At 54.9% G+C, this 26146-nt stretch overlaps 4 protein-coding genes across 6 annotated transcripts in view; 3 read left to right on the top strand and 1 right to left on the bottom strand.

Annotated features, from left to right (window-relative positions):
• Positions 1-17622, top strand: part of IP6K1 (inositol hexakisphosphate kinase 1) — a 42864-nt gene extending 25242 nt beyond the window's left edge. For 2 of the 3 annotated variants that reach the window (XM_054166763.1, XM_054166758.1), the window contains exons 3-7: positions 7276-7611; positions 10370-10580; positions 11164-11348; positions 13652-13827; positions 14669-17622. In XM_054166763.1, the coding sequence (XP_054022738.1) occupies positions 7389-7611; positions 10370-10580; positions 11164-11348; positions 13652-13827; positions 14669-15178 (1305 nt within the window). In that variant the 5' untranslated portion in view covers positions 7276-7388 and the 3' untranslated portion in view covers positions 15179-17622. The remainder of the gene's footprint in view (positions 1-7275; positions 7612-10369; positions 10581-11163; positions 11349-13651; positions 13828-14668) is intronic. The other variant, XM_054166769.1, reaches the window with a different exon arrangement.
• Positions 17623-18155: 533 nt separating this feature from the next.
• On the top strand, positions 18156-20546 carry GMPPB (GDP-mannose pyrophosphorylase B). Its single transcript, XM_054166787.1, has 8 exons — positions 18156-18312; positions 18389-18469; positions 18544-18592; positions 19145-19446; positions 19520-19598; positions 19694-19821; positions 20001-20183; positions 20347-20546. The coding sequence occupies exons 1-8, from the start codon at positions 18184-18186 to the stop codon at positions 20476-20478; spliced, it is 1083 nt and encodes a 360-aa protein (XP_054022762.1). The 5' UTR covers positions 18156-18183; the 3' UTR covers positions 20479-20546.
• Positions 20547-20628: 82 nt separating this feature from the next.
• RNF123 (ring finger protein 123) overlaps positions 20629-26146 on the bottom strand; it is a 51126-nt gene continuing 45608 nt past the window's right edge. The window contains exons 36-39 of the mRNA XM_054166834.1: positions 21814-21956; positions 21352-21446; positions 21151-21236; positions 20629-21060 (exon numbers count right to left, since the gene is read on the bottom strand). Coding sequence (XP_054022809.1) covers positions 20961-21060; positions 21151-21236; positions 21352-21446; positions 21814-21956 — 424 coding nt within the window. The 3' untranslated portion in view covers positions 20629-20960. The remainder of the gene's footprint in view (positions 21061-21150; positions 21237-21351; positions 21447-21813; positions 21957-26146) is intronic.
• On the top strand, positions 21002-25829 carry AMIGO3 (adhesion molecule with Ig like domain 3). The gene is made up of 2 exons (XM_009907651.2): positions 21002-21082; positions 22994-25829. Exon 2 carries the CDS (start codon positions 23664-23666, stop codon positions 25323-25325), a length of 1662 nt encoding a protein of 553 aa, XP_009905953.2. The 5' UTR covers positions 21002-21082; positions 22994-23663; the 3' UTR covers positions 25326-25829.

Raw genomic sequence — 26146 nt, 5'->3', positions numbered from 1 at the left:
GCCCCAGCTTTGGTTACCCTTACTTGCAGACAGCTGCATGGCAGATGTTCACAAAGCATTGCAGAACACCTGCTCCATATGGTGCTAAACGTGACAGACATTCCCTGTGCGCTGTTGTGTGCTAAGGCTTGGCTTAAAAAAAGAAAACCACAAAAAAGCCACCCAAACAAAAAACCCCCACAAACACCCAAAGCCAGAGAGAAGCTTCCACTGCAGTGTGCCAGGGTGAGAGAACAGGTATTGTCTGTGCCCAGCAAGGGCTGATCCCTAGCAAGGGCTTCAGGTAGCTCATCCCTCCTTGTAAGCATGCCATGCTTTGTAAGTGCCAGCAGAAGGGCCATTGCAATTCCTGCTAATCTGGCCTCTTAAGAAAAAAGCTTCCTTTAAGCCCAGGCCTAGGCAGTGGTTTCAGCTTTCCAGCCATGGTTAGTGGTGCATAGTGCAGCCTCTCTTTCTTCAAAGGAGCTGAAAAGGCTCAGCTTCCGCTCCTTTCTTAGGAAGAGAAGAGGGAGAAAATTCTTGGTCTTACAGGCTGCTGGCAGAAGTGCTGAGGCTTTGTGATGAATGTGATAGAAGCATGGCACAAATGGTCTTCCTGCAGACCTCCAGGAGACAGAAGCATAGGGGATGCCTAAGGAATTGTATTGCAAGCTTAACTTCAATTTTCCACATGGCCCTTTCTCCAAGTTCAGCCAAGCCTTAAGTTAAAGTAGATGAGGCTCTTTCTTTTCTTGTGCTTGCTTCAGAGGTTGGTGCATTTGTGCCCTGTTGTTGAGGGCACAACCTTGGTGAAGGAAGTGTGCCTTTGTTCACCTCAGAGCATAGGGTGAAGCACACTTGAGATACTGTCCTCTCCATGGCCTTGCTTATTGCACTTCCTCTTCCAACCGTACTGCTGGCATTCTCTTCCTCAGCTGGCATTCTTGCAGCCTGTCCTAAGATTTCTGTTTCACTTTTGATGCTGGCATAAGTTTTTGATGTATTCTACTGTCTGGCCTTGGCCTGAAGAGCCTTGGTGAGGGCAGTGTCTCCAAAAAGGGCTGCATTTGGTTACAGTCCCAGCTTTGGACAAGATGAGAGGGGGGGTTAGGATTCAAAGCTGTGTGCTCAAGCAGCCTAGGAAGGTTTGTAGCTTCCTGAATGCCACATGGGCCAAATGTTTCTGGTTACATCCTGTATGTTGCTACAGGTTAGACATGGCTCAATGAAGTCCTTTGTACAAGGAGAAACAAAAGGTGTGGGCTATCTCTGTTATACCTTGGATAAACCCTGCCTGGTTTGAATTTCTTGCACCAGACTTAGCCCCCTGGTGTGGCTCAGTTGGTAGCACATAAGACCTTTAATGGGGAAGGTCGTGAGTTCAAGCCTGCAGTGGGCACTAGTGTCCTCCCTACTCTAGTCATGAGGTCTGTGGTGACAGGTTGGACTCGATGATCTTTGAGGTCTCTTCCAACCTTAGTGATACTGAATACTGAATATCCAAGGTTCTTAGAGAGTTTTGTTCTCTGGTCAGGTCCCAGAGGCCATCTGCATTTTCTGCTGACCTGGCAGACTTCTCTCAGGCCTGTGGCTGAGCTTTGGTGCTGGGAAGCTGATCTCATAGCACAGTGCCATACACTTTTTTTTTCTCTTAGACTGGATTTTCTTCTGTAGAAGTTGGGTCATCCAATCCAGCATGACTAGAAACCATGGTGCTTTTCAGCCTGGCTGCTAGCTGCTTCTCTTCCCTGCTAGCAGGACTAGCTCACAAGCAGCAGTCACCACACACCCATCATCCAGATGCCTGCTCTCCTGCTATTTTGTGTTCTTGTGCTTTGCTCCTGACTGCTTTGGGGTTGTTGAGGGAATATCCAACTTCTGTTAGCATGACCTGGAGGTCATAGAATCAGTCAGGGTTGGAAGGGACCACAAGGATCTTCTAGTTCCAACCCCCCTGCCATGGGCAGGGACACCCCACACTAGATCAGGCTGGCCAGAGCCTCAGCCAGCCTGGGCTTAAACACCTCTAGGGACGGGGCCCCAACCACCTCCCTGGACAACCCATTCCAGGGCTTTACCACTCTCATGGGGAAGAACTTCCTCCTCACCTCCAGCCTGAATCTCCCCACCTCCAGCTTCATTCCATTCCCCCTAGTCCTATCACTACCTGATATCCTGAGAAGTCCCTCCCCAGCCTTCTTGTAGCCCCCTTCAGATACTGGAAGGCCACAATTAGGTCACCTGGGAGCCTTCTCTTCTCCAGACTGAACAGCCCCAACTCCTTCAGTCTGTCCTCATAGCAGAGCAGCTCCAGCCCTCTGATCATCCTCGTGGCCCTTCTCTGGACATGTTCCAGCACCTCCAGATCCCTCTTGTAATAGGGGCTCCAGAACTGGAGGCAGTACTGCAGGTGGGGTCTCCCCAGAGCTGAGGAGAGGGGGAGAATCACCTCCCTTGCCCTGCTGGCCACACTTCTCTTGCTGCAGCCCAGGATCTGGTTGGCTTTCTGGGCTGCAAGTGCGCACTGAGAGCTCCTGTTGAGCTTCTCCTCCCCCAGCACCCCCAAGTCTCTCTCCTCAGGGCTGCTTTCCAGCCAGTCCCTGCCCAGCCTGGATTTGTGCCTGGGATTGCCTCGACCCAGCTGCAGGACCCTGCACTTGGTCTTGTTGAACCTCATGAGGTTGGCTTGTGCCCACCTCTCCAGCCTGTCAAGGTCAGGTGTTTATGCCTTGCCTGCAGCCTGGCTCCAGAATTGTCAGTGGTGACCATCTGCCTTAGTCTTCATCACCATGGGTGCTGAGGGCTGGCTGTGGCCCTTGCAGCAAAGTGCTGCTGGAAAGACAGATGTGCAGGCTGCTTACAGCGAGGGTGTGAATCAGCAGTGCTTAGTGCAGGCAGCTTCCTGGCTGTAACTCATCACAATTTTGGATGTTTGTTCTCCTTTTGATTTTGGAAAATGGCTCTGCTGGTGAGTCATGAAGCACAGCCCATGCTCCTGTACGAGATGGCCTGTAAAGAGTGGGAACACCAGCACCCAGGTGCAGTCTGCTGGAAGTCCTGCGTTCATTGCAGTGCAGCTCTCCACCCCCACTGCTCGAGTGTGTGGTGACCTCTGAGGCTAGTGTGTTTGTCACCTTCACAGTATCACAGTATAACCAAGGTTGGAAGAGACCCCAAGGATCATCAAGTCCAACCTGTCCCAACAGACCTCACAACTAGACCATGGCACCAAGTGCCACGTCCAATCTCCCCTTGAACACCTCCAGGGACGGTGACTCCACCACCTCCCTGGGCAGCACATTCCAATGACGAACGACTCGCTCGGTGAAGAACTTTTTCCTCACCTCGAGTCTAAACCTCCCCTGGCACAGCTTGAGACTGTGTCCCCTTGTTCTGGTCACACCATCAAAGAGGACACCCCCTGCTCTTCCCAGTCCTTGCTCCTGTGCTTGCCTCCTCTGCTGGTGGTGCTCTGGTGCTGTGAACTGGCGGGAGGAGGTGTTTAGGGGGAGACTTGATGGGGTGCTTGGATGCATGGTTTAGTTAATTAGATGGTGTTGGATGATAGGTTGGACTCGATGATCTTGAAGGCCTCTTCCAACCTGGTTTATTCTATTCTATCTCCTTAGAATGATAGAATTGTTTTGGTTGGGATAGACCTTTAAAATCTTCAAGTCCTTGATGGTGGTGGTGGTCTGGTAGACCTCAGTAGCCTCCAGCCAGGGTTCAGTAATGTTTAAGAGTATCTTTCTGGGCCTTTAAGAGCACAGCACTGTTTGTTTCTGTGGAGCAGCATGTTCTCTGCCAGAGGGTGATGTTGGTGTTGGGGGAAGGTTTTACCACATTAAATAGTGGGAAGAGCAGAGCCTTTCTGGCTTCAGTTTGGAAATACTTTGTTCCTTGCTACAAGAAAATACTGGTTTTTACTCTCCTTTGCAGCCATCTTGCTAAAAGGTGTTTGAACAGCGGGGTGTGCAGTTAAAATTTGGAGTAGGTACAGTGACAGGCATCCAGCCTTAAATACTGCAGAGCAAATTATTTTCCAGTACAACTTTTTTTTGCTCTGGAGGGTAATGGATTATGGGATATGCTCTGCCCTTCTGTAGCCACCCATAAGTCAGCTCCTGAACCTCTGCCCCTCCACCACTCATGAGTCCAGCTTGCTGGGTGATCTAACTTGTGAACTGTAGATGAGTCTGCTGGAAGAGGAATGCTGACCTGACTTGAGTGTTTCAGTGCTGTTAGAGCTATAGTGGTGGCGTTGGAAGGTATCAAAGGATCTGCTTGGATGAACTGGTCACCCTCAAGCTGTTGTGTGGACTGTACACTGCATTTCACAGTATAACTGGAAGGAGTCTGTATTTTGTAAGCCAGCTGAAACAGTTGAATCCACGCCGTTGTTTAACGGCGGAGAGATGAGTAATATTCAGGGCCTTCAAATAGTTTTCTGCTTTATACTTGTTTGAAGCAGCCAGGATTCTTCTGTCTTTATTTGTGGATGGTGTCCATGTTTAGTAACAACACTTGGAGTTAGTCTGATGAAAACCACCACTACAAGGCAGCTGTTTTTCCAGCCCTGTAGATAGCTTTCTCTTTTCAAACGTTGTCTCTGAAGTGCTACTTGCCACAAGATGTTTTTTCCCCTCAGGTTGACTTGTGTGTGGGAAAACATAACAAGGCTCTGAGTTTTCTTTAGAGCCACGTGGATGAATGTGGAGCAGTTGTAACCAGGTATGGACTCTCCCCACCTGCTGCCTGGCTCCCTCTCTTGCGTCGCGACCACAGAAGGTTTTCTTTGTGGCCGTCACTCCCTCCCAGTGCGCCTGCACATCCAGAACTTGTCACGTCGGGTTTTCCTGGGGGCAGCAGGGTGCTTGGCAGGGAGCCAGGGGCACTTCTTGGTGGCTGCAGCCTGTTTTCGTTGCCACCTGCCCAGGAGCCCTTAGACAACTGCTGTCGTCTCACAGGTACCTCTAGGCCATGCAGTGGGGAAGGCCTGAAGGACTCTGCTTAGCTGGTGGATGCTGTCCTCAAGATAATTCAAGTGGCACGTGCTTTGTTGCACACCCTTGGCAAAGACGACTGCTGAATGTAGGCAAAGGGTTCAAATCTTGTTCTAATGGCCATAAGCTGCCTGTAGCCCATAGGTGAAGCACTCCTAACTGCAAGAGCAGTCTGGGGGGGTGCTGGTGATTGCCATCTACGTTAGTGATGGTGACTGAGGCTATTGAGTCTGCTTGGATAACCTCACTTCTCTAAAGCGTAGGTAACACTTCTTCCATCAGTGCCAAAGCTGGGACCCCAAGACATTTTGTGAAAAGTGAGACTAACAGCAGGCCCCAAGCTCCATGTGCATGCCTTCTGAGTGTGCCAGCTACTGTTGGCATACAGATGAATCTCTTATTTCTCTTGTCTGGTGAAGTTTGAACTGTAGGAAAATGTGAAGTTAAACTTTGTGCCCTGTATTGTTTGGAATAACTGAACACTCAGCTTTAGTCACTGGCAAAATAAACCAATTCCAAGACCAAGCTGCATCAGCAAAGGGAAGATGTAAGACTTTAAAGCACTCACCTGGACTCTCTGAGGTGCTGATTTGTTGCAGGTGCTGGCATCTTGCTTGTTCTCAGATGTTAACTATCAATAAACCAAACTAAACCACGTGTGACTTAAGCAAACCTCTGCTGCTGTTTCTTCTTGTTGATAAAGCAACTAAGAGGGAGGAGAGAAATCCACAGAATGTTTTTGTCTCTGATACAACCTAGGCTCTGAGTGAGTTTAAGAGACAAGAGGCTTTGAAGGATGCTTTGAAGAGACTTTTGATAGGAATTGCTCCAGAGAAATCACCTGTGGTGTTGGGTTTTTTCCTCTCTTATTTTCTGCCCCCCACCTTAAAAGCCAACTGAACATTCCCCTTGTTCCCCTTACTGAACGTGGCTGTGTGGTCATGCAACCACAAAAGGAAATGTTTTTCCTGGGATCAGTGAGATGATTCAACTCAAATGCATGTGCACTCTTACTGTCCCCAGATCCACTGCGAGCAGGAATGTGTGGGCAGGGAGGGAGAAGCCTTGTCCTGTTGCAGGGATCTTCTGTGTTAGATTGAGTTAAACACGTCCTGAAGTATTGACCCTGCTTTTAAATCTCTTTGATGGCTGAATCGTAGGGGAGGGAGCAGAGCCTATCTTCATCTAGAGCTTCCCCCAGTCTGGCAGTGTTGTGCAGCTATGGAGACATCCTGTGGCCAGATGAGGAACAGCCTGAATCGTGTCCCTTGTTCAGGGTTCCAGTATCCCTCAGATATTAAATTCCTGCTCTTGGCTGCAGCTGTTCTAAGAAACTGGAAATTTTGATGAACTCAGAAAGTGTAGTCACTATCTGGTTCTGGCACCAGGTGCTTTGCATAACTCCTTGTTAGGAGGAAATCCTCAGGTGTTTTCCCCTGCAGCTGTAGAAGCATCTATGATCTGAGCTGGAAAGGGCAATTCATCTGGAGAGAATTTGTATGGCTTTTACTTCTCCATCATCCTGTGGCTGTGCCAGGCACTCTGCACACATTAAAAGAGCATCTGTCTTCTCCAAAGCACTTCTAATCTCATTTGGATTTAGTCATCTCTCTTGCCTACCTCTACAGACCAGGGACCCTGTTCTGTGAAAGCATCAGGAAATAGCTGTTTTCCTGAGGGATACAGAGTAATAAGAGAGAGGCTGAGTGGAACCCATCCAGCAGAAGCATACACACAGTGACATGATGACTGTCTCATCCCCAGAGTCTTTTCATGTTGCTTGAAGACAAGCGAGTGGGTAAAGGAGGGAGCAGTGCTAGAGTAGGAGCTGAATGGGAATTGTGTACTGCTTTAGATGTTAGAAATGCAGAAGCACTGGGAGCGGAGTTCAGGTTCTGGAAAGGTTTGTTCTGCCTGTGTCAGTCACTGTTGCTGATAGGCAGGTGTGGTCTTGGCTATACTGTGCTGTAGCTCGTGGTTTGTGGTCCATTATCACACTGCCTCGCTGATAAAAGGAGCTGGAGGATGGGAGGCTCAGAATGCTCCTGTTGCCTCCTTTCCCTGTCCCCTGTCAACCCTGTTGGAGAAACCGTAGGTGAGACTGCTCCCAAATTAGTGTGTTTACCTGTAGGATCAAAGAGGTGGTGAGGAGCATGCTGGAACATGTGGGATGCGAACAGAGAACAGGAGAGGAACTGTTACAGATGCAAATGAATACTGAAAACTTCTCTGAGCCAACAGGGAGTGAACACCAGTGGCCCTCCATTCACAAGGCTCTCCTTTGCTTTTCCAGATCGCTGTAAGGAAGCAGACTGCCAGGACTCCCCTGCCTGACTGCTGCTGAGCTACCCCTCCAGCCCACGTGGCTCTCCCCATGCTCCAGGAGTGCAACTGGTGCCCAACGCAATGTGTGTTTGTCAAACCATGGAAGTGGGCAAGTATGGCAAGAATGCCACTCGATCTGGAGACCGGGGAGTGCTGCTGGAGCCTTTCATTCACCAGGTGGGTGGCCACAGCAGCATGATGCGCTACGACGACCACACTGTCTGCAAGCCCCTCATCACCAGAGAGCAGCGCTTCTACGAGTCTCTGCCCCCGGAGATGAAGGAGTTCACGCCCGAGTACAAAGGTGAGGCCTGCCAGCAGTCCAGAATGCGCTTACTGCTTCAACAGCGTGCTGGAGCGTGTCCAGAGGAGGGACATGAGGATGGTTAGAGGGCTGGAGCACCTCTCCTGTGAGGACAGACTGAGGGAGTTGGAGCTGTTCAGTCTGGAGAGAAGGCTCCAAGGAGACCTTATTGTGGCCTTCCAGTATCTGAAGGGGGCTACAAGAAAGCTGGTGAAGGACTTTTTAGGAGGTCAGGCAATGAAAGGGCTAGGGGGGGGTTGGAAAAAACTTAGAAATGGGTAGATTCAGATTGGATGTTAGGAAGAGGTTCCTCCCAGTGAGGATGGTGAGACACTGGAATGCCCAGGGAGCTGGAGGTTTGTGAGGCCAGGCTGGATGTGGCTCTGAGCAACCTGTTCTAGTGTGAGGTGTTCCTGCCCATGGCAGGGGGGGTTGGAAGTAGATGATCCTTGAGGTCCCTTCCAACCCTAACATTTCTGTGATTCTAACAGCCTGCCCTCCTCATTTGCCTACAGCTGCTGGGGACTTTCTGCCCTTTCTGATTCTTGTTTTTTCTGTTTGTTATTTATTCTTCCTCTTTTGCAGGCTAGCAGTTGGATAGGAGCACTTGGAAAGGAGGAAGTCTTTGTTGTAGGCATGCAGAGTTTAACATGTTCCCCTTTCTAGACAGAGAATGTGCAGTCTGGCACTTTGTAGTCTGAAGCTTAAAGTTATGGAGTACAGAACTCCATAACTACTGTAATAGTTTTGCTACCAAGTTATTATCAATTACAGGCCTGACCTTGAGCAAATGAAGTTTGATCATATACTCAGCACTTGCACATTCCAGTCCCATAATTTATTGCTTCCTCATCCCATCTCTTTTATGGAGCCCTATCAGAAAGCCGCTGAAGCAGGAAGTGTTTCTTTCCCTGTGCTGAGGTGAAGCCTTGTGCTCAGCTGCTTGAAAGGAATGGAATTTTCCAGTGTCTGCATCGCTGGGGGAGGTTGGCAGCCCATCTGCATCTTTCAGAGGCTCAGTATCTTTAAACCCATGAGTGTTTGTATTCAGGATAGTAATGCTGGTAGGTAGCGTTCTGGGGGACGTGGTGTTCCTATTGCCTCTGCTGCTTTGTCTCCATGCAGCACTGGGGGGTACAGAGCTTCTCAGAGACAGCTGGGACCACCATCTGTCCAGGGTCTTGCCATTTGATCTGGCCACAGCCTGAAGGTCTCAGAGCAGTGTCACCTTACCTGTGTCTGTGTGCAGGTTGTGAATGAAAGATGCAGCCTGCAACAGACGGGTCCTCTTGTACCCTCTGCTCACTCTGGGGCCATACGGTGTTCTGGTGCCCCATCAGAAATCCCATCCGGAGCCTAGGTACTTACTGGAATCGATATGGTGTCAGGCTTGCCTTGGGAGTTACACTTAAAGCTGATGAAGATGATAGTCCAGATGGAGACCTGTCTTCTTGAAGGTATATGCTTCCTGGAGGCCTCAAGGCATAAGACATGCATCTTTACCCCAGTGTGAGATTTCATCTGAGCCTGATACAGGCTCCTGATAGAAATTGTGCTTGCTGATCTGAGGGTGAGGATTATTTGAGATGATATTTCCTATCTCAGCACTTTGAGGTTACTGTTAGGATTGGCCTTTCACAGGGCTGTCTTAAGGAGCATGTCCAGGCAGCCACAGCACTTGCAGTGGCATTTATGTAGTGACACACTGGAGTCCTGAACTGCCCTGAGGTTGTTGAGCTGTGTCTGAACCTTGTTAGCACTGTCATGTGCAGATAAGGGAAAAGGAAGGGCACCAATGTGATACCCTGCATCAGCTGAGCAGTGTGAGGCTTCTTCATGTTAGTGATGAATCATCTGATTTGGTCCATCTAGCATCTGATGCTCCTGGCAGCTATTCAATGCTAGTGAAAGATTTTTGTTGTTGCAAGTTGGGAGATGGGCTGACAGCTTCGTTTTAAGGGCTTGAGGAGTCTCAGGGATGAAGATGTCAGCTGTCCTGTTCTGTGGCTAGCCAGCTAGAGGTACTCAGAATCTGTGCTGTGAAAGATCTATACCTTCCTTTGGACTGTAGTGCTTTCTGGGAGCCTTCAGAAGGTAAAACTGGAGAGGATACAAATGGTCCTGCTTGCCTGCACCTGGCTGGGGTAGTTCAACTTCCAGAGCTAGGAAGCCCTAGGACCTTGCAGATCCCTGTTCTGCAAGACTGATTGGCTTGTAGTAAGGGTGGCAGGTGTCACCTTGGCCTCCACTTCGTGCTTCACAGTTCAGGTGCTGGAGATGTCCTTCAGCAGAGAAAGCACACTCCTCCTTGGCCAGCAATGTCCTTGTCAACAGCAGGAACACTTCTGCAGGGCATAGATGCTTACCCAAACGAACTAGATAGGTATTGCGTGTGTTTTGCCCACCTCAACACCTTGGGAGACTCTGCTTCCCATTGGATGATACTGGCTGCAAGACTGAAGGGAAGGAAATAATCCCCTCAGCCTAGCAGCTGTGCTTTTGTCCTTCATTTCCTGTGAGTGGCTGAGCTTCCTCTGCTGCTGCCCCCTGCTCTCTCAGGTAGACACAGAGCACTGCTTGGGGGATTTCTCCTCTGCTGTGCTGACAAGGATTGGGTTCTTGTAGTCTTAAACCTTTCAGGCTCCGGATGCGCTGCTCTGGGAGCTACATTTTCCTCTCTCCTGTTGAACGTTTGGGTGCTAGTGGTTGTGTTCCCTCTCTTGGGAAACGGAACTGACACTTCCCTTCTCTCTGGCAGGTGTGGTGTCTGTCTGTTTTGAGGGAGACAGTGATGGCTACATTAACCTGGTGGCCTATCCCTACGTGGAGAACGAGGCTCTGGAGCAGGATGATATGCCAGAGAGGGACCAGCCACGGCGCAAGCACTCGCGTCGCAGCCTTCACAGATCAAGCAGTGGCACTGAGCACAAGGAGGAAAAGCCTGGCCTGGCCAGTGACAGCACTGAAAGGTAAAGCTTTGGGAGCCCAGTGACAGCATGATGAGCAGCAAATGTCTCTTCCCCTTTCAGCTCTGGGGCTCCTTTTATCGAGGGTATTTTGCACTCCATACAGTGGCCAGGCTGTCTCATACTTACTGACCCAGCCTACTGTGGTGCTGCAAATGATGTCAGGAGTTGTGCTGGGTTTAGGGTGAACTCATCCACATGAAATGCTTCTGACAGAGGATATAACTCTTGGTAGTTTATTGGATGTGGAACCACAGCATGTGCAGTAGATTCAAACACTTCAATCCACCTGGTTATTAACCCAGAAGTTTCTTCCAAGGCTACTTTGAATACAAGTCTCTGCCTATTTGAACCAGCCAGAGCTGCCTGAGAAACAAATATTCCTACAGTACAACCTAGCAGAGATGTTAGACCAGATCCTTGAGCATGGCTTCATAGCCCAGGGTATTTGTGGGGATTTGCTGTTAAGAGCTTTTGTATTGTGTGAAGTGTGCAGCAGGAGATGGTTGTGTCCCGAAGAGGGGGACAGTTGTGTCTGGAGGATGCATGGATCCTAACAAGCAAGTTTGTTCTGTCTTTATACCAGCAGCATGCAGGAAACAAAGAGTCCCAGGATGGACCTGCACATCCATTCAGATGTTCCATTTCAGATGTTGGATGGGAACAGTGGTCTGAGCTCTGAGAAGATCAGCTATAACCCCTGGAGCCTGCGCTGCCACAAGCAGCAGCTGAGCCGCATGCGCTCCGAGTCCAAGGACCGAAAGCTCTACAGTATCCTTTGGGAAGCAGAACCGAGTGTGGCAGCTTGCTGCTGCCGCCCCGGCCTCACGCCTGCTGCTTGGGCAGGCAGCCCTCCATTTCCTTTGGCTTTCCTGTCCTTCACACAACCAAAGCAGTGTCAGGTGTTTCTTGTTGCTGTTCCTTCCTGCTTCCCGTGCAGTGACGCTGATGCTTGGAGCAGCCACGTTTCTGACTAGATCACCCTCTGTTTTCTTTCATTGCTGGCTTGTGGTTTGAACTGTAGGGGGTTTTAGCTGGAAGAGGACAGATTTACAGTGGATATTAGGTAAAAATTATTTACAGTGAGGGTGGTGAGACTCTGGAACAGGTAGCTCAGGGAGGTTGTGGATGCCCTCTCCCTAGAGGTGTTCAAGGCCAGGTCGAATGAGCCTTGAGCAACCTGATCTAGTGGAAGGTGTCCCTGCCCGTGGCAGAGGGGTTGGAGATGCGTGATGTTTAAGGTCTCTTCCAACCCAGACCATTCTGTGATTCTATGCCAGGTGAACTGGAGGTGTCTTCTGGTATTTAATGCTGTCCTTCCTCTCCCTCATAATTCCTAGCACAATCTCTTGTTATAACTGCTGTTTCATTGCCCACAGATCCCATTCCTGACTGCTAAATTGTCTCCAAAGCCCTTACTTTATGCACTAAGAGTCTCTTTCTCCTTATGTTTATCATTTTGTGCATAGTGTGTAGTGAATCTCACCTGGTCCTTAATGGCAGAGTGAGTCTCATAAGATCCCTGGAGTCCTTCACAACCCTTTCTTATTTTTGCAGCTTTGAGTGGCTTAGTACTTTGGGAATCTTCGCCACCCCCCTGTTGGCTCACTCTTCCAGATCGCTTGCTAAATGGTGTGGATCTCCACACACAGCCCCTGCTGGCCACCCAGGCTGCAAGACCAGTCAGGCTGGTTTGCAGTAGCCCCTGTTCAGTCTCCTGGTGTTCAGATGGTGTTATGTGAGTTGCAGGACTCAGGTTGTGTTTGACATACGAGCCCTTCTCTGGCCATTTCAGTTGAGCATTCTCCAAACTCGGAATTCTGGCTTGGGAATCCCTTAAGGTCTTCCCAGTGAACTAAGCAGCAAAATAGCTATCCTGTTTCCAGGGGCTCTCTTTGCACACTCCTGTGCCACTGCTGCTCCCTTTAGCTGCTCTTGTACTTCATCTTTCAACTCTCTGGGCAGTCTGACCGACTTGGCTTGGCTCCAGACTAACTGGATTTGTTACTTCATGTGCCTTCCACGTGATTTCTCATGTTTTTGTCTTGAACTTGCCAGCTTGGGGGCTGTTTGTTTTTCCTGTTTCACCTGCTGGAGTTTGGTAGTGTTTTCCTCACATGGGAACCACCTTACTTTTAGTATCTGTATGTTGCACCTTTTACTTCTGCAGATTTCCTTTCCATGTCCTCAAATCTGTGCTCTGAGCCTCCAGGATTTTAGTTGTAAGTTAGCCTGTGTGACTTGCAGAGGAGTAGTTCTCTTTGCCTGTCCTCTTAAATGACACTTCCTTATTTTTATGAAGTTGCTCTTTCAAAGTGAAGCACAGCTAGTGATGGTTTGGGGTTTTTTTTGTCTAAACATTAAACTTCCTTGCAAGGTTACTGTGGCTGTGCTCCGGTCTCCATGTTAAGCTGTGCCCTGCAGGGCAAACTTCAGTGTTGTTTTCTCCCCTTTGGGTCAAGCTCTTGCCCCAATTGTCTGGGGTTTGTCCTCAAAGTTGTGCCCTAGTGGAGGGTTTGCCCACTGTGCCTGAGGGCTGCTGTTACCCTTCTGTTTCCTGCCTTTGTAGCCTCCCTGGCTCCCCAATGTGTGTTGGGCAGCATTGGCAGTAGCAGCAGCACTGTGCTGTTGATTGACCCCTGAGTTTTCAGTCCATGGGGATTGCATTGTTTATCCATGTGGTTAAATTGCTAATATGATTAGACCCTAAGCTCTCTTTGGGCATATCAGCAGTTCTCACTGGTGTGCTGTGTCCTTCCTGACACTGGCACTCTGCTCTCCTGTTCCCCCTGCTGAGTTTCCAGTATGCCTGCAGTCATCTTGCTTACTGTTGCCTATTCCACTTTCCAGGCTGATTTCTGATAACCAGCAAAGCCTGGGCACTGCTGTTGGGGTTTTGTCCTCTTCATTTCCCCACATGAATTGTTCCACCTGGGTTGTTCTACCTGTCTGGGTTCTCTGATTCCTGTTTGCTGGTTGTCCAACCCTATCTCACGCCGGCCTACGCCCCTGTCTGTGGTGGCCCTAGGGAGCAGTGTCTCTCACCGGTGAGCTCTCCTTGACACGTCTCCCAGAGTTCCTTTTGCTGGAGAACGTGGTGCATCACTTCAAGCTTCCCTGTGTGCTTGATCTGAAGATGGGAACCAGGCAGCACGGAGATGATGCGTCTGAGGAGAAGGCTGCTCGGCAGATGAAGAAGTGTGAACAGAGCACTTCTGCCACCTTGGGCGTGCGCGTCTGTGGGATGCAGGTAGGGATCCCCCAGGCTGCAGCTGCTGCACAGCCTGTTCCACAGCCTCAGTAGACCTCCCGGTTAGTGTCTTGTGCTGAGCACTGTCACGAAGCCTCCCAGTTAGGTAGGTGCAGCAGTGTTCATGGTACATGCTTTTTGTCTTCATTTCTAAGCCCAGAACAAAGGAAGCTGCTTCTCCTGAGAAGGCCTGCTTTATCCAGAGCTCTCTTGTCCACAGACAATTAGAGGGTTTTCTAATGCAATTATTTTTGTGGCTTAGTGTTCGGGCGGAATCGTAGTGCCCAGGGCACGACCTGTGCCTCTGTCCCAGCAGCAGCTGACCTTCCTGCATTGTACACTCCTCTGGTGGCTGCACCCTGCACATAAGGGTTTGCTGCTGTTGTGCAACAGTTGCTCCTTTCCCCACCCATGGAAGGATCTTGTAATCCAGATGTCTGCCCACAGACTCTGAAGCAACAAGGGCCCCTCACCAATCATATCACCTAATAATGGCAGTACCTGTGGCAGCAGCTCCTGCCACCAGAGGATTGTCCAGGTTGCCAAAAGGTGCTGCTTTTTAAGCCTCAGGTTGCTGTGCCTCCTGGGGATGCTTGAGGTGAGGAGCCACTTTTTGGGTGTCCTAGGAGAGAACTAGTGCTTAGGTACCCTGTCTGTGCCCATGGTTTGCACCCATGAGCTGCTGCAGGATTCAGGGAGCACGCAGAACTCTTTCCTGCTCCCTCTGGGGAGGAATGGAACGAGTTCCTTCCACCCTGTCAGTGCGGGACAGCTCAGGGCTCTCCGTGCAGGGCCGTAACCTGTCGCTCCCACTTGGTACCTGTTTCCTTTGGTGTTCTAGGTCTACCAGCTGGACACAGGACATTACTTGTGCAGGAACAAATACTATGGACGAGGTCTTTCCATCGAGGGCTTCCGCAACGCCCTCTACCAGTATCTCCACAACGGCATCGAGCTGCGCAAGGACCTCTTTGAGCCTGTCCTGGCCAAACTGCGAAGCCTGAAGGCGGTTTTGGAGAGACAGGCCTCCTACCGCTTCTACTCCAGCTCCCTTCTCATCATTTACGACGGGAAGGACAGCAGGGCAGGGATGTTTGTGGAGCGCCGGCCGGAGACGCGCCCGAAGCGGGTGGACAGCTCTGTCCCGGAGGGCCTGCAGGATGGCAGCAGCACGGAGCCTGGCTCCTCGGCACAGCCCAAGGTGGATGTGCGCATGATTGACTTTGCACACAGCACCTTCAAGGGCTTCCGCGATGACCCCACTGTGCACGACGGACCCGACATGGGCTACGTGTTCGGGCTGGAAAGCCTCATCAACATCATGGAACAGATGCGTGAGGAGAACCAGTAGCCCTGTGCTGCGGCTCTCACTGTCCTGGTGGCAGGAGCAGACAAGACCACCTACTGCTATGGGGAAAAAGCAGATGACTTTGGTTTTAAACAGTTGTATTGCTCCATGTTTTTTAAATGTACTTGATAGGAGAGCTGAGGGGAGGCAGGATGGAAGAGCTCCTTGTGCCAACCACATGGTTCTGACAGCACTAGATCTGCCTTCTGGAGGAGGCTATGTAGATACCCGGGTGTTCTGGTTCTCCCTTTGTCACATGTGTGTTCTGAAGGCAGGACCTGGACACAGGGAAGAGAAAGCAGGAGAGCTCTGGGGCTCTTTGAGGGGCTGTGGTGTGAGGAACCTCCTGCCTCTGGAGCCCCCAGGAGAACCTTCCCTTTGAAATTCTCCTGAGCTATTTGGAAAGGGCACTTGACGGTTGGCAGTGTCTGTGGGGCTGATGGTGAGCAGCACAGGTGCTGGCCTATGTGCTTGGTGTTGTGAGCTCTGCCCTGGGTTTTCCAACGGGGCTTTGCTTTTGATGCTGCCTTTTTCTGTTGTTTGGGCACTGTGAGTAACCAACCCAAACTCAGAAATAAAATGACCAAATGCAACCCCTGGCAGAGCTGCAGCCGGGAGGGAATGCCACTGCCCAGAGCTGTGCTCAGGCTTGGGTCCTGCTCCCTCCCCACTGGTGTGGCATGGGCAGACCTGTGTGCAGGCAGACACGGGGCTCTGTGAGAGTCACTGCCCTGGACCACTGACCAAGCAAGAACTCAGCTCATGGGCTAGCAATAGTATCTGTAGCAGTTAACGTGACCCCAGCTGTGCAGCGGGGCCTTTTGGACCATTTCAACCCTTCTGTCCTGTAGTGTTGGTCCTACAGGTTGTAGGAGACTATGTCCCTCCAGCACCAGGCTGTCCTCTTCCCTCTGCTCTTCTGGCAGGTCCATGTGTGGAGATGGTGGAAGGGGAGGCTGAGGGTTAGGGCTGACCCCGCTCCTTGTCTCCTCCCAGAGGGCCTCCAGTTGAGGGAGGGGGCTCCTGGCTGAGTGAGGAGTGCCGCCACCAGACTGTTTCCTTTAGTTTTGCTGCAGAGAGTTGGTCTTTCCCAAAATTAATAACCAGTATGGGGATGAACAGCCAGCTGTGACCTGCTCTGCTGCCAGGCTCCTTCCTGGAGCTGGTGCTTTACCCACAGCTCCCCTTGATGAGGGCATTAACGTTTGATACTGTGGCCTGGTGGTACTGAACCGTACCCCGCTCTGCATCACCCGCTGTGTTTCTGTACTGGCACCTCCACTTGCTCCCTCCCTGGTGTCAGTGACTTGTTCCATGGCGTTACCGTTTCCCTGGCTGCCTGATGAACTGCCTGGGTACCTGCAAGGCCAGGGTTGGGGTTTCTTTGTTGGTTTTTTTGTTGCTGGTTTGGTTTGTTACTTCAGGAAAGCTCGTTTGGAGAATACTCGCATGTAGCATGTGTGCCGATGCGGTTTGTGCACGGTCTGCTTCGAAAGCGTTGATGCTGTGCTGGGGGCCAGCCAGAGCTGCCACAGCAGGTGTAGGTCTATGGCAGGGGCTCTGGAAGGGTGCAGGGGCAGTTGCCAGCTTTCTACCTACATCATACCTCTCTGCCTCTCTCCCAGCTCTTCAAAGGCTTGCCCAAGCCACCACTCCCCTCCAGCTCCCTGGATAAGGACTTCATTCATAGATATGTTTAGGTTGGAAAAGTCCTTCACAGTCATCAAGTCCAACTATTAACCCTCCTCTACCCTGTCCACCACTAAGCCATATCCCTAAAGCACCGCTTTTAAACACCTCCAGGGAGGAAGACTTCACTGCTTCCCTGGGCAGCCTCTTCCAATGCCTGATAACCCTTTCAGTGATTTCCGTCCTTCCCCCTCCCCCCTGCCCCCAGTATTCAGAACTTCCTCTGGTGCAGCTTGAGGCTATTCCTTTTTGTTCTAGCAGTAGTTACCTGGGAGAAGAGACCAACACCCAAATGCTGACACCCTCCCTTTGGGTAGTTCTAGAGCCATCGGTGCCCCTTTGCACTGGCTTCCTGCTCCATCGCAGCTGCGAGGTGCTGCCCTGCCGGGGGTGGTCCGGGAACGGGCAGGAGGAAGGAGCGAGGCTCGTGGAGCAGGTGACTCAGAGACCTACAACAGCCCTGTTGCCCTTCTGGGCTCCTTGCATCCTACCTTGTGCATGTCCTTGCCCCCAGCGGGCTGTGCTCGGGCTGGTGCAGCACCTTGAGTCCTAGGGAGCTCCCCTCCACCTTTCCAGTGTTGCCTCGTGCTCTTTCTCTGGAGGCGGGGGGGCATTGCCTGTGCTTCCCCCTAGACCACCACAGTGGGACTCCATAGCTTGTACATAGCCTTGCTTCCCCCCCAGTTTCTTTTTACATGAATAATCACCCTGTTTGTGCTTCACAGAGAACCAAAAACCATTAAAGGATCTGTTTTTGTCCGTGGTGTGCTATGCCTGCCTTTCCCCGGGGAGTGGGGTGGGGGCAAGGCTCAGGCAGGACCCATGTCACCCACCTTGCTGCCCGCTGCAGGGTGCAGCTGTGCCCCTTCTTTCTTCCCAACAATTCTCGGCCCGGGGAATGGAGCACCAGCCCCGCGCAGAGCAGTGACTGGACCTGGCAGCTCCCGGGGTGGGGCAGGAGGCGAGCGGGATCCCTCTGTGGGCGATGGGACTCCGGGCGGCCGACAGCGCCTGGGGGCCGGCGCTAGGACCTGGGGCCCATCCGCGGCGAGAGGCAGGATCGGAGGCCGGTGCTAGGACCTGGATGCGGGACGCCGGCAGCAGGATCTGGGGCGGGCGCTGGGCCCGAGACCGGCTCTAGGAGCTGCGGCGGGGGGCAGGACCCGGGGTGAGCGCTGGAACGCGAGGTTGGCTGTAAGACCCGGGGCGGGCGGCAAGACCCGAGGCCGGCGCTAGGACCCGGGGCGGGCGCGGGGGCGTGGCGTGTCGCGGTGACGCGCGCAGCGCGCGCGGCGCTGACGTGTCGCGGGCGCGGGGCGATGCGGGCGCTGATCCTGGTGGGCGGCTTCGGGACGCGGCTGCGGCCGCTGACCCTGAGCCGGCCGAAGCCGCTGGTGGAGTTCTGCAACAAGGCGCTGCTGCTGCACCAGCTGGAGGCGCTGCGACAGGTCCGGCCCGGCGCGGGGCGCGGGGGGTGGCGTGGGGGTCGCCCCGCCACAAGCTGAGCCGTACCTGCTCCCGCAGGCGGGTGTCAGCCATGTGGTGCTGGCCGTGAGCTACATGTCGGAGGCGCTGGAGGCGGCCATGCGGGAGCAGGAGCAGCGGGTAAGGGGCTCCCACATCCCCCTGCCTTCCCCCGCAATCCCGCCCCGCAGCTGCAGCTCACCCTGTGCCCGCAGCTTGGCATCCACATCGCTCTGTCCCACGAGAAGGAGCCGCTGGGCACGGGTAGGAAGCGGGCAGGGCCGGGGGGGCGGCAGCAGCAGGGTGGGCTGGGGTTACACTGGGATGGGTACAAGTGGGGCTAGGAACGTTGGGGACACCAGGAGCAGCAGGGTGGACGTGGTCAGGTTGAGGGGCATGGGGAGCAGGGTGGGTATGGGTGGGCAGGACTGGGGGACACTGGGAGGGGGACACCATGGGCAGGAGGATGGGGGGAATGGGCAGGGGGGAACTGGGAAAGGAAAGCCATGTTCAGCAAAGGTGGGAATGGGTAGGGCTAGAGCACACTGGAAAGAGGACACCATGGACAGGAGAGTGGATATGGATGGACACGTCTGAGGACTCCAGGAGGTTTGGGTGTGCCAGGATGGGTATAGGCAGGATGAGGAAAATCAGGGGCAGCAGTACCAGGTAAGGGCCCTAGCTGAGGATCTGGAGGGACTGGGGCCTTGAGAGGGGCAGTGGGGAGCAGGGATGCTGAGACAGTCACAGGTGGGGCCAGGAGGATCTGGGCACTCAGCTCCCCCCAGCCCTGTGGTGTCACTCACGGCTGGGCAGCGGGGCCGCTGGCATTGGCGCGGGACCTGCTGGCCGAGGGCGGGGAGCCCTTCTTTGTCCTTAACAGCGACGTGATCTGCGAGTTCCCCTTCGCGGCGCTGGCACGTTTCCACCGGCAGCACGGTGGCGAGGGCTCCCTGGTGGTGACCCGCGTGGAGGAACCAGCCAAGTACGGCGTGGTGGTGAGTGAGGCTGACACCGGCCGCATCTGCCGCTTCGTGGAGAAGCCGCGCGTCTTCGTGTCCAACAAGATCAATGCTGGCCTCTACATCTTCAGCCCCGGCATCCTGCAACGCATCCAGGTAGGGGGTGGGCTGCTGGGGCTGGGCTGGGGGCCCTGGGCTCACTGCTCAGCCATGTGTCCTGTCCCCACAGCTGCGTCCCACCTCCATCGAGAAGGAGATCTTCCCAGCCATGGCACAGGAGGGACAGCTCTATGCCATGGAGCTGCAGAGTAAGGCTCTGCACGTGGTGTATGCAGCATGGCAGGGTCTTGCCTGCACTGTCACCCCCATGCTGAGGGCTGTCACCTTGGCTTTGTCCCCACAGGCTTCTGGATGGACATTGGGCAGCCAAAGGACTTCCTCACGGGCATGTGCATGTACCTGCAGTGGCTGCGGGCTCAGCACCCCGAGAAGCTGCACTCAGGGCCTGGTGTTGTAGGGAACGTGCTGGTGGTAAGTGCCAGCCCCCAGCACACTGGCCCTGGGCACTTGTCACAGGTTCTCTGTGTCTCCCTACCACTGCCCTTGCTGCCATCTTTGAGCTGTGCCCTCCTGTCCCCATGCTGGCTGAGCGGCACAGGCCATGCCAAGAGCTGCCCTGCTGGCCCCGCTGCAGCCCCTCTTCCTTCCAGGACCCCACTGCCAAGATTGGGGCAAACTGTGTTATCGGCCCCAACGTGACGATCGGGGCCGGTGTGGTGGTGGAGGACGGGGTGCGCATCAAACGCTGCACCGTGCTGGAGGGGGCACGCATCCGCTCCCACTCCTGGCTGGAGTCCTGCATCGTGGGCTGGAGCTGCTCCGTGGGGCAGTGGGTGAGGACAGGGTTGCCTCTGCAGGGTTTGGGGCTCTTGCCCTCCCACCGCCCCTGGCTGCTGCCAAAGGGATGGAGGGATGCGCTGGTGGGCAAGGGCAAGAGCAAGAGCTTGGCAGGGGGCCCTGAAGCGGGGCAGGTGTGACGGGGTCTGTGTGGGGCAGGTGCGCATGGAGAACGTGACTGTGCTGGGCGAGGACGTCATCGTCAACGACGAGCTCTACCTCAACGGGGCCAACGTGCTGCCACACAAGTCCATCGCCGAGTCCGTCCCGGAGCCGCGCATCATCATGTAGCAGGCTGCGGTGCCCCTGCGCTCCCAGCGCTGCTTCCATTAAATATTTATATTTCCAGATACCACTGAGCGTAGTCTGAGCACAGCCTGACCGCTGGGGCGCTTGCCAGAGCTGGCCTGGATTCCTGTCCCCACATCTCAGGGCACCACATAAGGAAGAATAATTTAATGCTGCATTTCGTGAAGTCAGCCCCCAGCCAGGGGCAAGTCAACAGCCCAACTGCCCAGCCTGGCCCCCCTGCCCCAGCACTGGGGCTGCCGCAGAGCTTGGCCTCCCCTCCCTGAGAACGGCCTGTGGGACAGAGAGGTGCTGGGTGAGGGGGATGCTGGGGCCCGGAGCCTGGCATTGGATCTCACCCCTACCATCCTGTCCCTCCCGGCAGCCCCCTGCCCCGCACTGTAGCCGGTGCTGGGTCTTGGCCCTGCAGGCAATGAGAGAAGTCAGTTGCTCAGCTTGGGGAGCCTGTGGTGTGTGGCTGGGCGCTAAGAGCTGGCTGGCTTGGTGAAGTCATCCACCCCTGTGATGGTGGCCTTGCAGAAGAAGCAGTCCTTGTTGTTCATCAGGTGCTGATTGATGCAGGCTCTGGGACAGAGGAGGAAAGAATGTGAGTGCTCCCCAGCACAGCATGGGGAGGCCATCCTGGTGGGGGGGTCATGTATGTGAGCTACTCACTTGCACGACTTGTGGGAGCAGGGTCTGAAGATGGCTGAGATTGGATGTGCATAGCAGATTGGGCACAGGTCTTCCTCACTGGTGGGCTGTTGGGAGACATCAGGCTATTACCAGTACCAGCAAAAAGCCCATGTCCCAGAGCAGCTGTGCTAGGTGCTGGGGCTACTGCCACACACAGGGAGTGGGTGGGGGGAAACTCACCAATGTGGTGGCAGCTGCCTGCTTGGACTCCTCACTCAGGTGGCTCAGCATCTTTTCCACCTTTGCCAGCTCCTCAACACTGATGTACTCTGTGTCTGTGAAACAAATGGTGGATGTGGGGGGAATGTCACTCGGGCTCCCCCAAGGTGCTGGGGAACTGCAGCTGTCCTTGGGAACCAGCCAGGGCAGGGAGCTTGGTGTTGGAGACAGGAGTCCCTGAACGGGGGTCAGCAATTTGGACACTGGGCACCACAAAGGGACAAAACTGCTGCCAAAAGCAGGCAGTAGACAGAGCTCCATCCCAAATGCCACCACTGGGAGACAGCAGGAGAGCCATGGATCCCTGTCCCAAGGCTAAGGGGCTGGGATATGTTGTAGGGGTCACAGATGGCAGGAGCTCCAGCCCCCCAATCCCAGCCATAGCCCCATGGTGGACACAGCCCACGCAGCAAGAACACTTACAGGTGTGCAGGGAGAAGTGGCGCTTGTCTGCAGCTGGGGCAGCAGCTGCCAGGGCTGAGGGCTCGGCATGGCCCAGCAGGTACTGGATGGAGCGCAGCTGGAAGCAGGGGTCTGCCAGCAGCACTGCTGTCGCACGCTCAGCCCTGTGGAGAGACACAGTCTGGCCTCTGCCCTGGGTAAAACCCACCCTACAGTCACAAGGCCACCCCACTGCAACCCCAGCTGGTGGGTCCCCTGACTCCTTGCAGCATGGAGCCAGGGAAACCTGCTCAAATGCAGTCGAAGGGCAGCAGCCATCCTCTGCCGCCCCCAGCTCAGCGGCTCCAGGGATCGATACGGTGCATTAGCACTTGCTGAGGCTGCAGCCCTTGCCTGGTGAGCCCAGCGAGCTGCAAGGCAGCTGAAGCAGGCAGCACCATTCTCGCTTCAAAGCACCACAAAGGTGAAGGGAGAGCTGCTGCAGCAGTTGCCTCATGCCTGGGGCTGTGCTCCCTACACCAAGGGACAGCCCAGGGTGTCCCCAGGGCAAGTGTCTGCTCGACAAGGCAGGAAGGAGTAGTCATGGCTGTCCCTAGCTTCAAACAGCAGCAGGGACAGATGAAGGGCATCTTAACAGGCATCTTCATCAGGCACCAGCGCTGTGGCACTCAGCAAGACACAGTGCTGGCTCCACAGCTGGCCCTCAGGCAAGCAGAACAGAGAAGCAACCTGGCTGCACAGGCTGAGCCTGGGCCGGGGTGCAGGGGGTTAACAGCCCCTTGACTCGAAGCAGCTGCAGCAGCCAAATGAGCTATTTCGCTGCCCTAATGGAAACCAATTCCCCAGCCCGCCTTTCCACTTCCACTAACTGGATAATGACATTCCTGGGCATCCTGTCCTTCATCCTGAGGCAACCCCTCCCCGCAGCACCCCCTCTGCCGTGGGGTGAGCCAGAGGAACCAGAGGATCGTTGCCATCTCATGCAGGGGTTGGTGACGATGAGAGCAGTGTGAAGGATCGTGACTGGGTGCTGAGCACCGGGGCAGGAAGGGGATGACGAGCATCCCTGCTCTCAGACTGGGTGCAGGATGGGCCACGATGGGCTCCCAGAAGCGACGAGGGGGCGGGTTTATTACAGCATCCTGCCGGAGGCTGGGCAGTGGTGGAGCAGCCAGCACAGCCCTGCTCCGTCGCCTTACAGCTTCCAGCCGCTCCAGGCTGTGCCTCTCCAGCGGGAGGGACAGCAGCTGCACACCGGTAAGGTCGGAGGGTTGGTGAAGTGGTTCTGAGCATCCCTGGGGAAAAGCCACCACGCAAGGCTGGTGCCGGCTGTGCATCGCCCTGCCCACTAACAGGACAACCACGGCCACAGCCACCACCGCGGCCACCACTCCCCACGCCAGGACCAATGGGATCCTGCCCGGCCCACAGGCTGGGCATTGCCAGCACGGTCATAAATAGGGGCAGGAGAGGGACCGCGCTCCCGCAGCGAGCCCCGCTCCCGGGGAGATGCTGCTGTCCAGGAGGGAGGCGGGTGGTGCTCACCAGAGATCGGAGCATGGGGATGCTGAGCCGTGAGAAACTTCGTGCTCCAGGGACGCGCGGCAGTGGAAGACTGCAAGGCGCTCGCCGAGCCCGCAGCACAGCCCTGCATCTCCGGAGCGCCTCAGAGCCCTGACGGCAGACGCCAGCTCCCACCCCACGGCACTCGGGTGCTGGGGAGCTCACGGCAGCCAGAGCAGACCACAGGTACGAGCAGCCACGCTGGGGCACGGCAGAGCTGGGCAGGGTGATGCTGCCCTTGAACTCTTTTCAAGCCCCACGGCTGGAATCGGGATCCTGTTTTGCGGGGTGCAAAGGGGCATCTGTGCATGCTTGGTAGGACCTCCCTACCAAGGCAGCACAGAGGGAGAGAGGGCAGGACCGCGGCACGCTTCCTCTCGCATCCTGTCGAGCTGGGCTGTGCTGCTGAGCCGCACAAGAGGCACCTGCCCGGCACAATGTCCCGACAGGCACCCACGGATCTGCTCTGGCCTCAGGTGGTGAAGCTGGTGGTGCTGCTGCTGTTCCAGCTGTGCGCCCACGGCCACGCTCCCCACACCTCCTCACTGCCCCGCAGCTGCCCCACCGCCTGCATCTGCACCTCTGACCTGCTCAGCTGCAGCCGGCAGACGCTGCAGCGCGTGCCCCGGGCGCTGCCACCCACTGCCACCACGCTGGACCTCAGCCACAATGCCCTCACCCAGCTCCACGACCGCTGGCTGGCCGCGCTCCCACACCTCGAGGCCCTCCACATCAGCCACAACCAGATCAAGGACCTTTCTCCGCAGGCTTTCCACAATGCTTCCTACCTGCGGCACCTCGACATGTCCTCCAACCGCCTGCACGCCATTGAGACGCACTACTTCGACGCGCTGGTGAGCCTGGAGGAGCTGCTGCTCTACAACAACCGCATCACACGAGTGGATGAAAATGCCTTCACCAAGCTGAGCGGCCTGCGGAAAGTCTACCTCAGCTGGAACAACCTGACCACCTTTCCCTTCCACTCGGTTCAGGGGCTGGGCAACTACAGCCTCCGCACACTGGACCTCTCCTCCAACAGCCTGAGCAGCATCCCCGTGGAGGAGCTGGCAGCTCTGCCTGAAAACATCAGGAACGGCTTGTACCTGCACAACAACCCTGTGAGGTGCAGCTGCCCGCTCTACCTGATGCTCCAGCACTGGAAGCAGCGAGGTTTCAGCTCCGTGAAGGATTTCTTTGAGGAACACACCTGCAAGGTGTCTGACGACGTGCCCCGCTCCTTGATCAAGTTCCTCAAATACAACCACATGTTTGAGAACTGCTCAGCGGGCCCTGAAGACACCCACCCTGTGCCCTCCCCCGTGATGGTGGGCCAGACCCTCCTGCTCACCTGCAACACCAGCCTGCCAGCCTTGGCCACCACCTACATGTGGATCTCTCCTCACCATGAGCCGATCAAACACCCAGGGAACAGCAACCGCTCCCTGGAGGTTTACCGCAACGGCAGCCTGAAGATCGCCGCAGCCAAGCCCTGGCACTCAGGGGTCTATGTAGGCTTGGCCATCCACAGCCCCCGCAATTTCAGCAGGCTGTGTGAAGTCAATGTGACGGTGCACTACCCCAAGCCGGATGGGGAGACCTTCAGCACCGGCCTCACAACGCTGCTGGGGTGCATTGTGAGCCTGGTGCTTGTGATCATCTACTTGTACCTCACCCCCTGCCGCTGCCTGAGCTGCTGCAAGAAGCCAGCTCCTCTCAGCCCCCCGCAGGAGTGCAGCGCCCAGTCCTCCATCCTCAGCACCACTCCCCCTGCCACCGATGGCCCGAACCGCAAGGCCAGCGCCGCCAAGCACGTGGTCTTCCTCGAGCCTGTCAGGGAGACGCAGAACGGCAAGGTCCGCCTGGCCCTCGGAGAGGACCTCCCTGACCCCAAGCACCCCAAGATCTTGCAGCTCAAGTCAGACTCGGAGTCCATCAGCTCTGTCTTTTCAGACACCCCCATTGTGTCATAGTGGAGCAGAGCTGGGAGCAGAGCCAGAGCCTCCTGAGAGCTGCTCTCCCCCACTGCTGCTAGAGGCAGGATTGTTGGGCACCCTGAATTCCCAGCTTTGGCCACGACCCACAAGGGTGATCAGCATCACCCACAGCTGCTTCAGCCATGAGCTCCACTGGCAGGGGGGAAGTTGGTGCCTGGCAAGAGCTGTTTGCATAAGCCGCTGGCAACAGCCTCGTTGGCACAGGGCTGACACTGACAAACCCAGCACACCTGAGGAACCGGCACTTCCTTCAGGCAGCCAAACTACCTAACAGTGACTCTGGGACCAATGGTCTGCCATGGACCAGGCCTGTGAGACGCAACCTGGTGCCACTTTAACAGATCCCCCAGCCAAGAATAGCCGTGACAAGTGGGGTACTGTCTTCACCCTTGCCAGGACCCCCGGAGATGGCAACGCCACCATCTCCCACCTGTGCTGCTGTGGCTGGGAGCAGGGGCAACATGACCCCATTGCAAGGGATGAACATACCCCATCCTTGAACAAGGCCACACAGGAGGGATGGAGCTCAGCACCTGACCAGCCATGCAGCCAAATAAACATGACAAGCTTTTGCTCCCCAAGAAGCTGTAAATAGTCAAGGCAGGACTAGGTGCCATGGCACAGCGCCTGGCCCGCATTGCTCAGAGCTCTCTGTGCCACCAAGGACACAGAGGGCTTGGCTGCACCACCCCTCCTTCGCTGCTTCTCCTTGAGGCGGACAAACGCGTTGCTAAAGCACAGCTATTTAGGCAGTAATCTAATCACAGCCTATCGATAAATGTGAGTAATCCTCTCTT

Source organism: Dryobates pubescens, chromosome 1, assembly GCF_014839835.1.
Source record: "Dryobates pubescens isolate bDryPub1 chromosome 1, bDryPub1.pri, whole genome shotgun sequence".
NCBI classification, from domain to species: domain Eukaryota; kingdom Metazoa; phylum Chordata; class Aves; order Piciformes; family Picidae; genus Dryobates; species Dryobates pubescens.
This window is presented reverse-complemented; position numbering and strand designations above follow the sequence as displayed.

Bases quoted from the DNA above. Each gene is read 5' to 3' on its own strand.
- AMIGO3 (XM_009907651.2), top strand. From the start codon at position 23,664: ATGCTTGGTAGGACCTCCCTACCAAGGCAGCACAGAGGGAGAGAGGGC.
- GMPPB (XM_054166787.1), top strand. From the start codon at position 18,184: ATGCGGGCGCTGATCCTGGTGGGCGGCTTCGGGACGCGGCTGCGGCCG. The intron at 18,593-19,144 runs GTAGGAAGCGGG...ACGGCTGGGCAG, and splicing joins GAAGGAGCCGCTGGGCACGG to CGGGGCCGCTGGCATTGGCG. The intron at 19,447-19,519 runs GTAGGGGGTGGG...CTGTCCCCACAG, and splicing joins GCATCCTGCAACGCATCCAG to CTGCGTCCCACCTCCATCGA.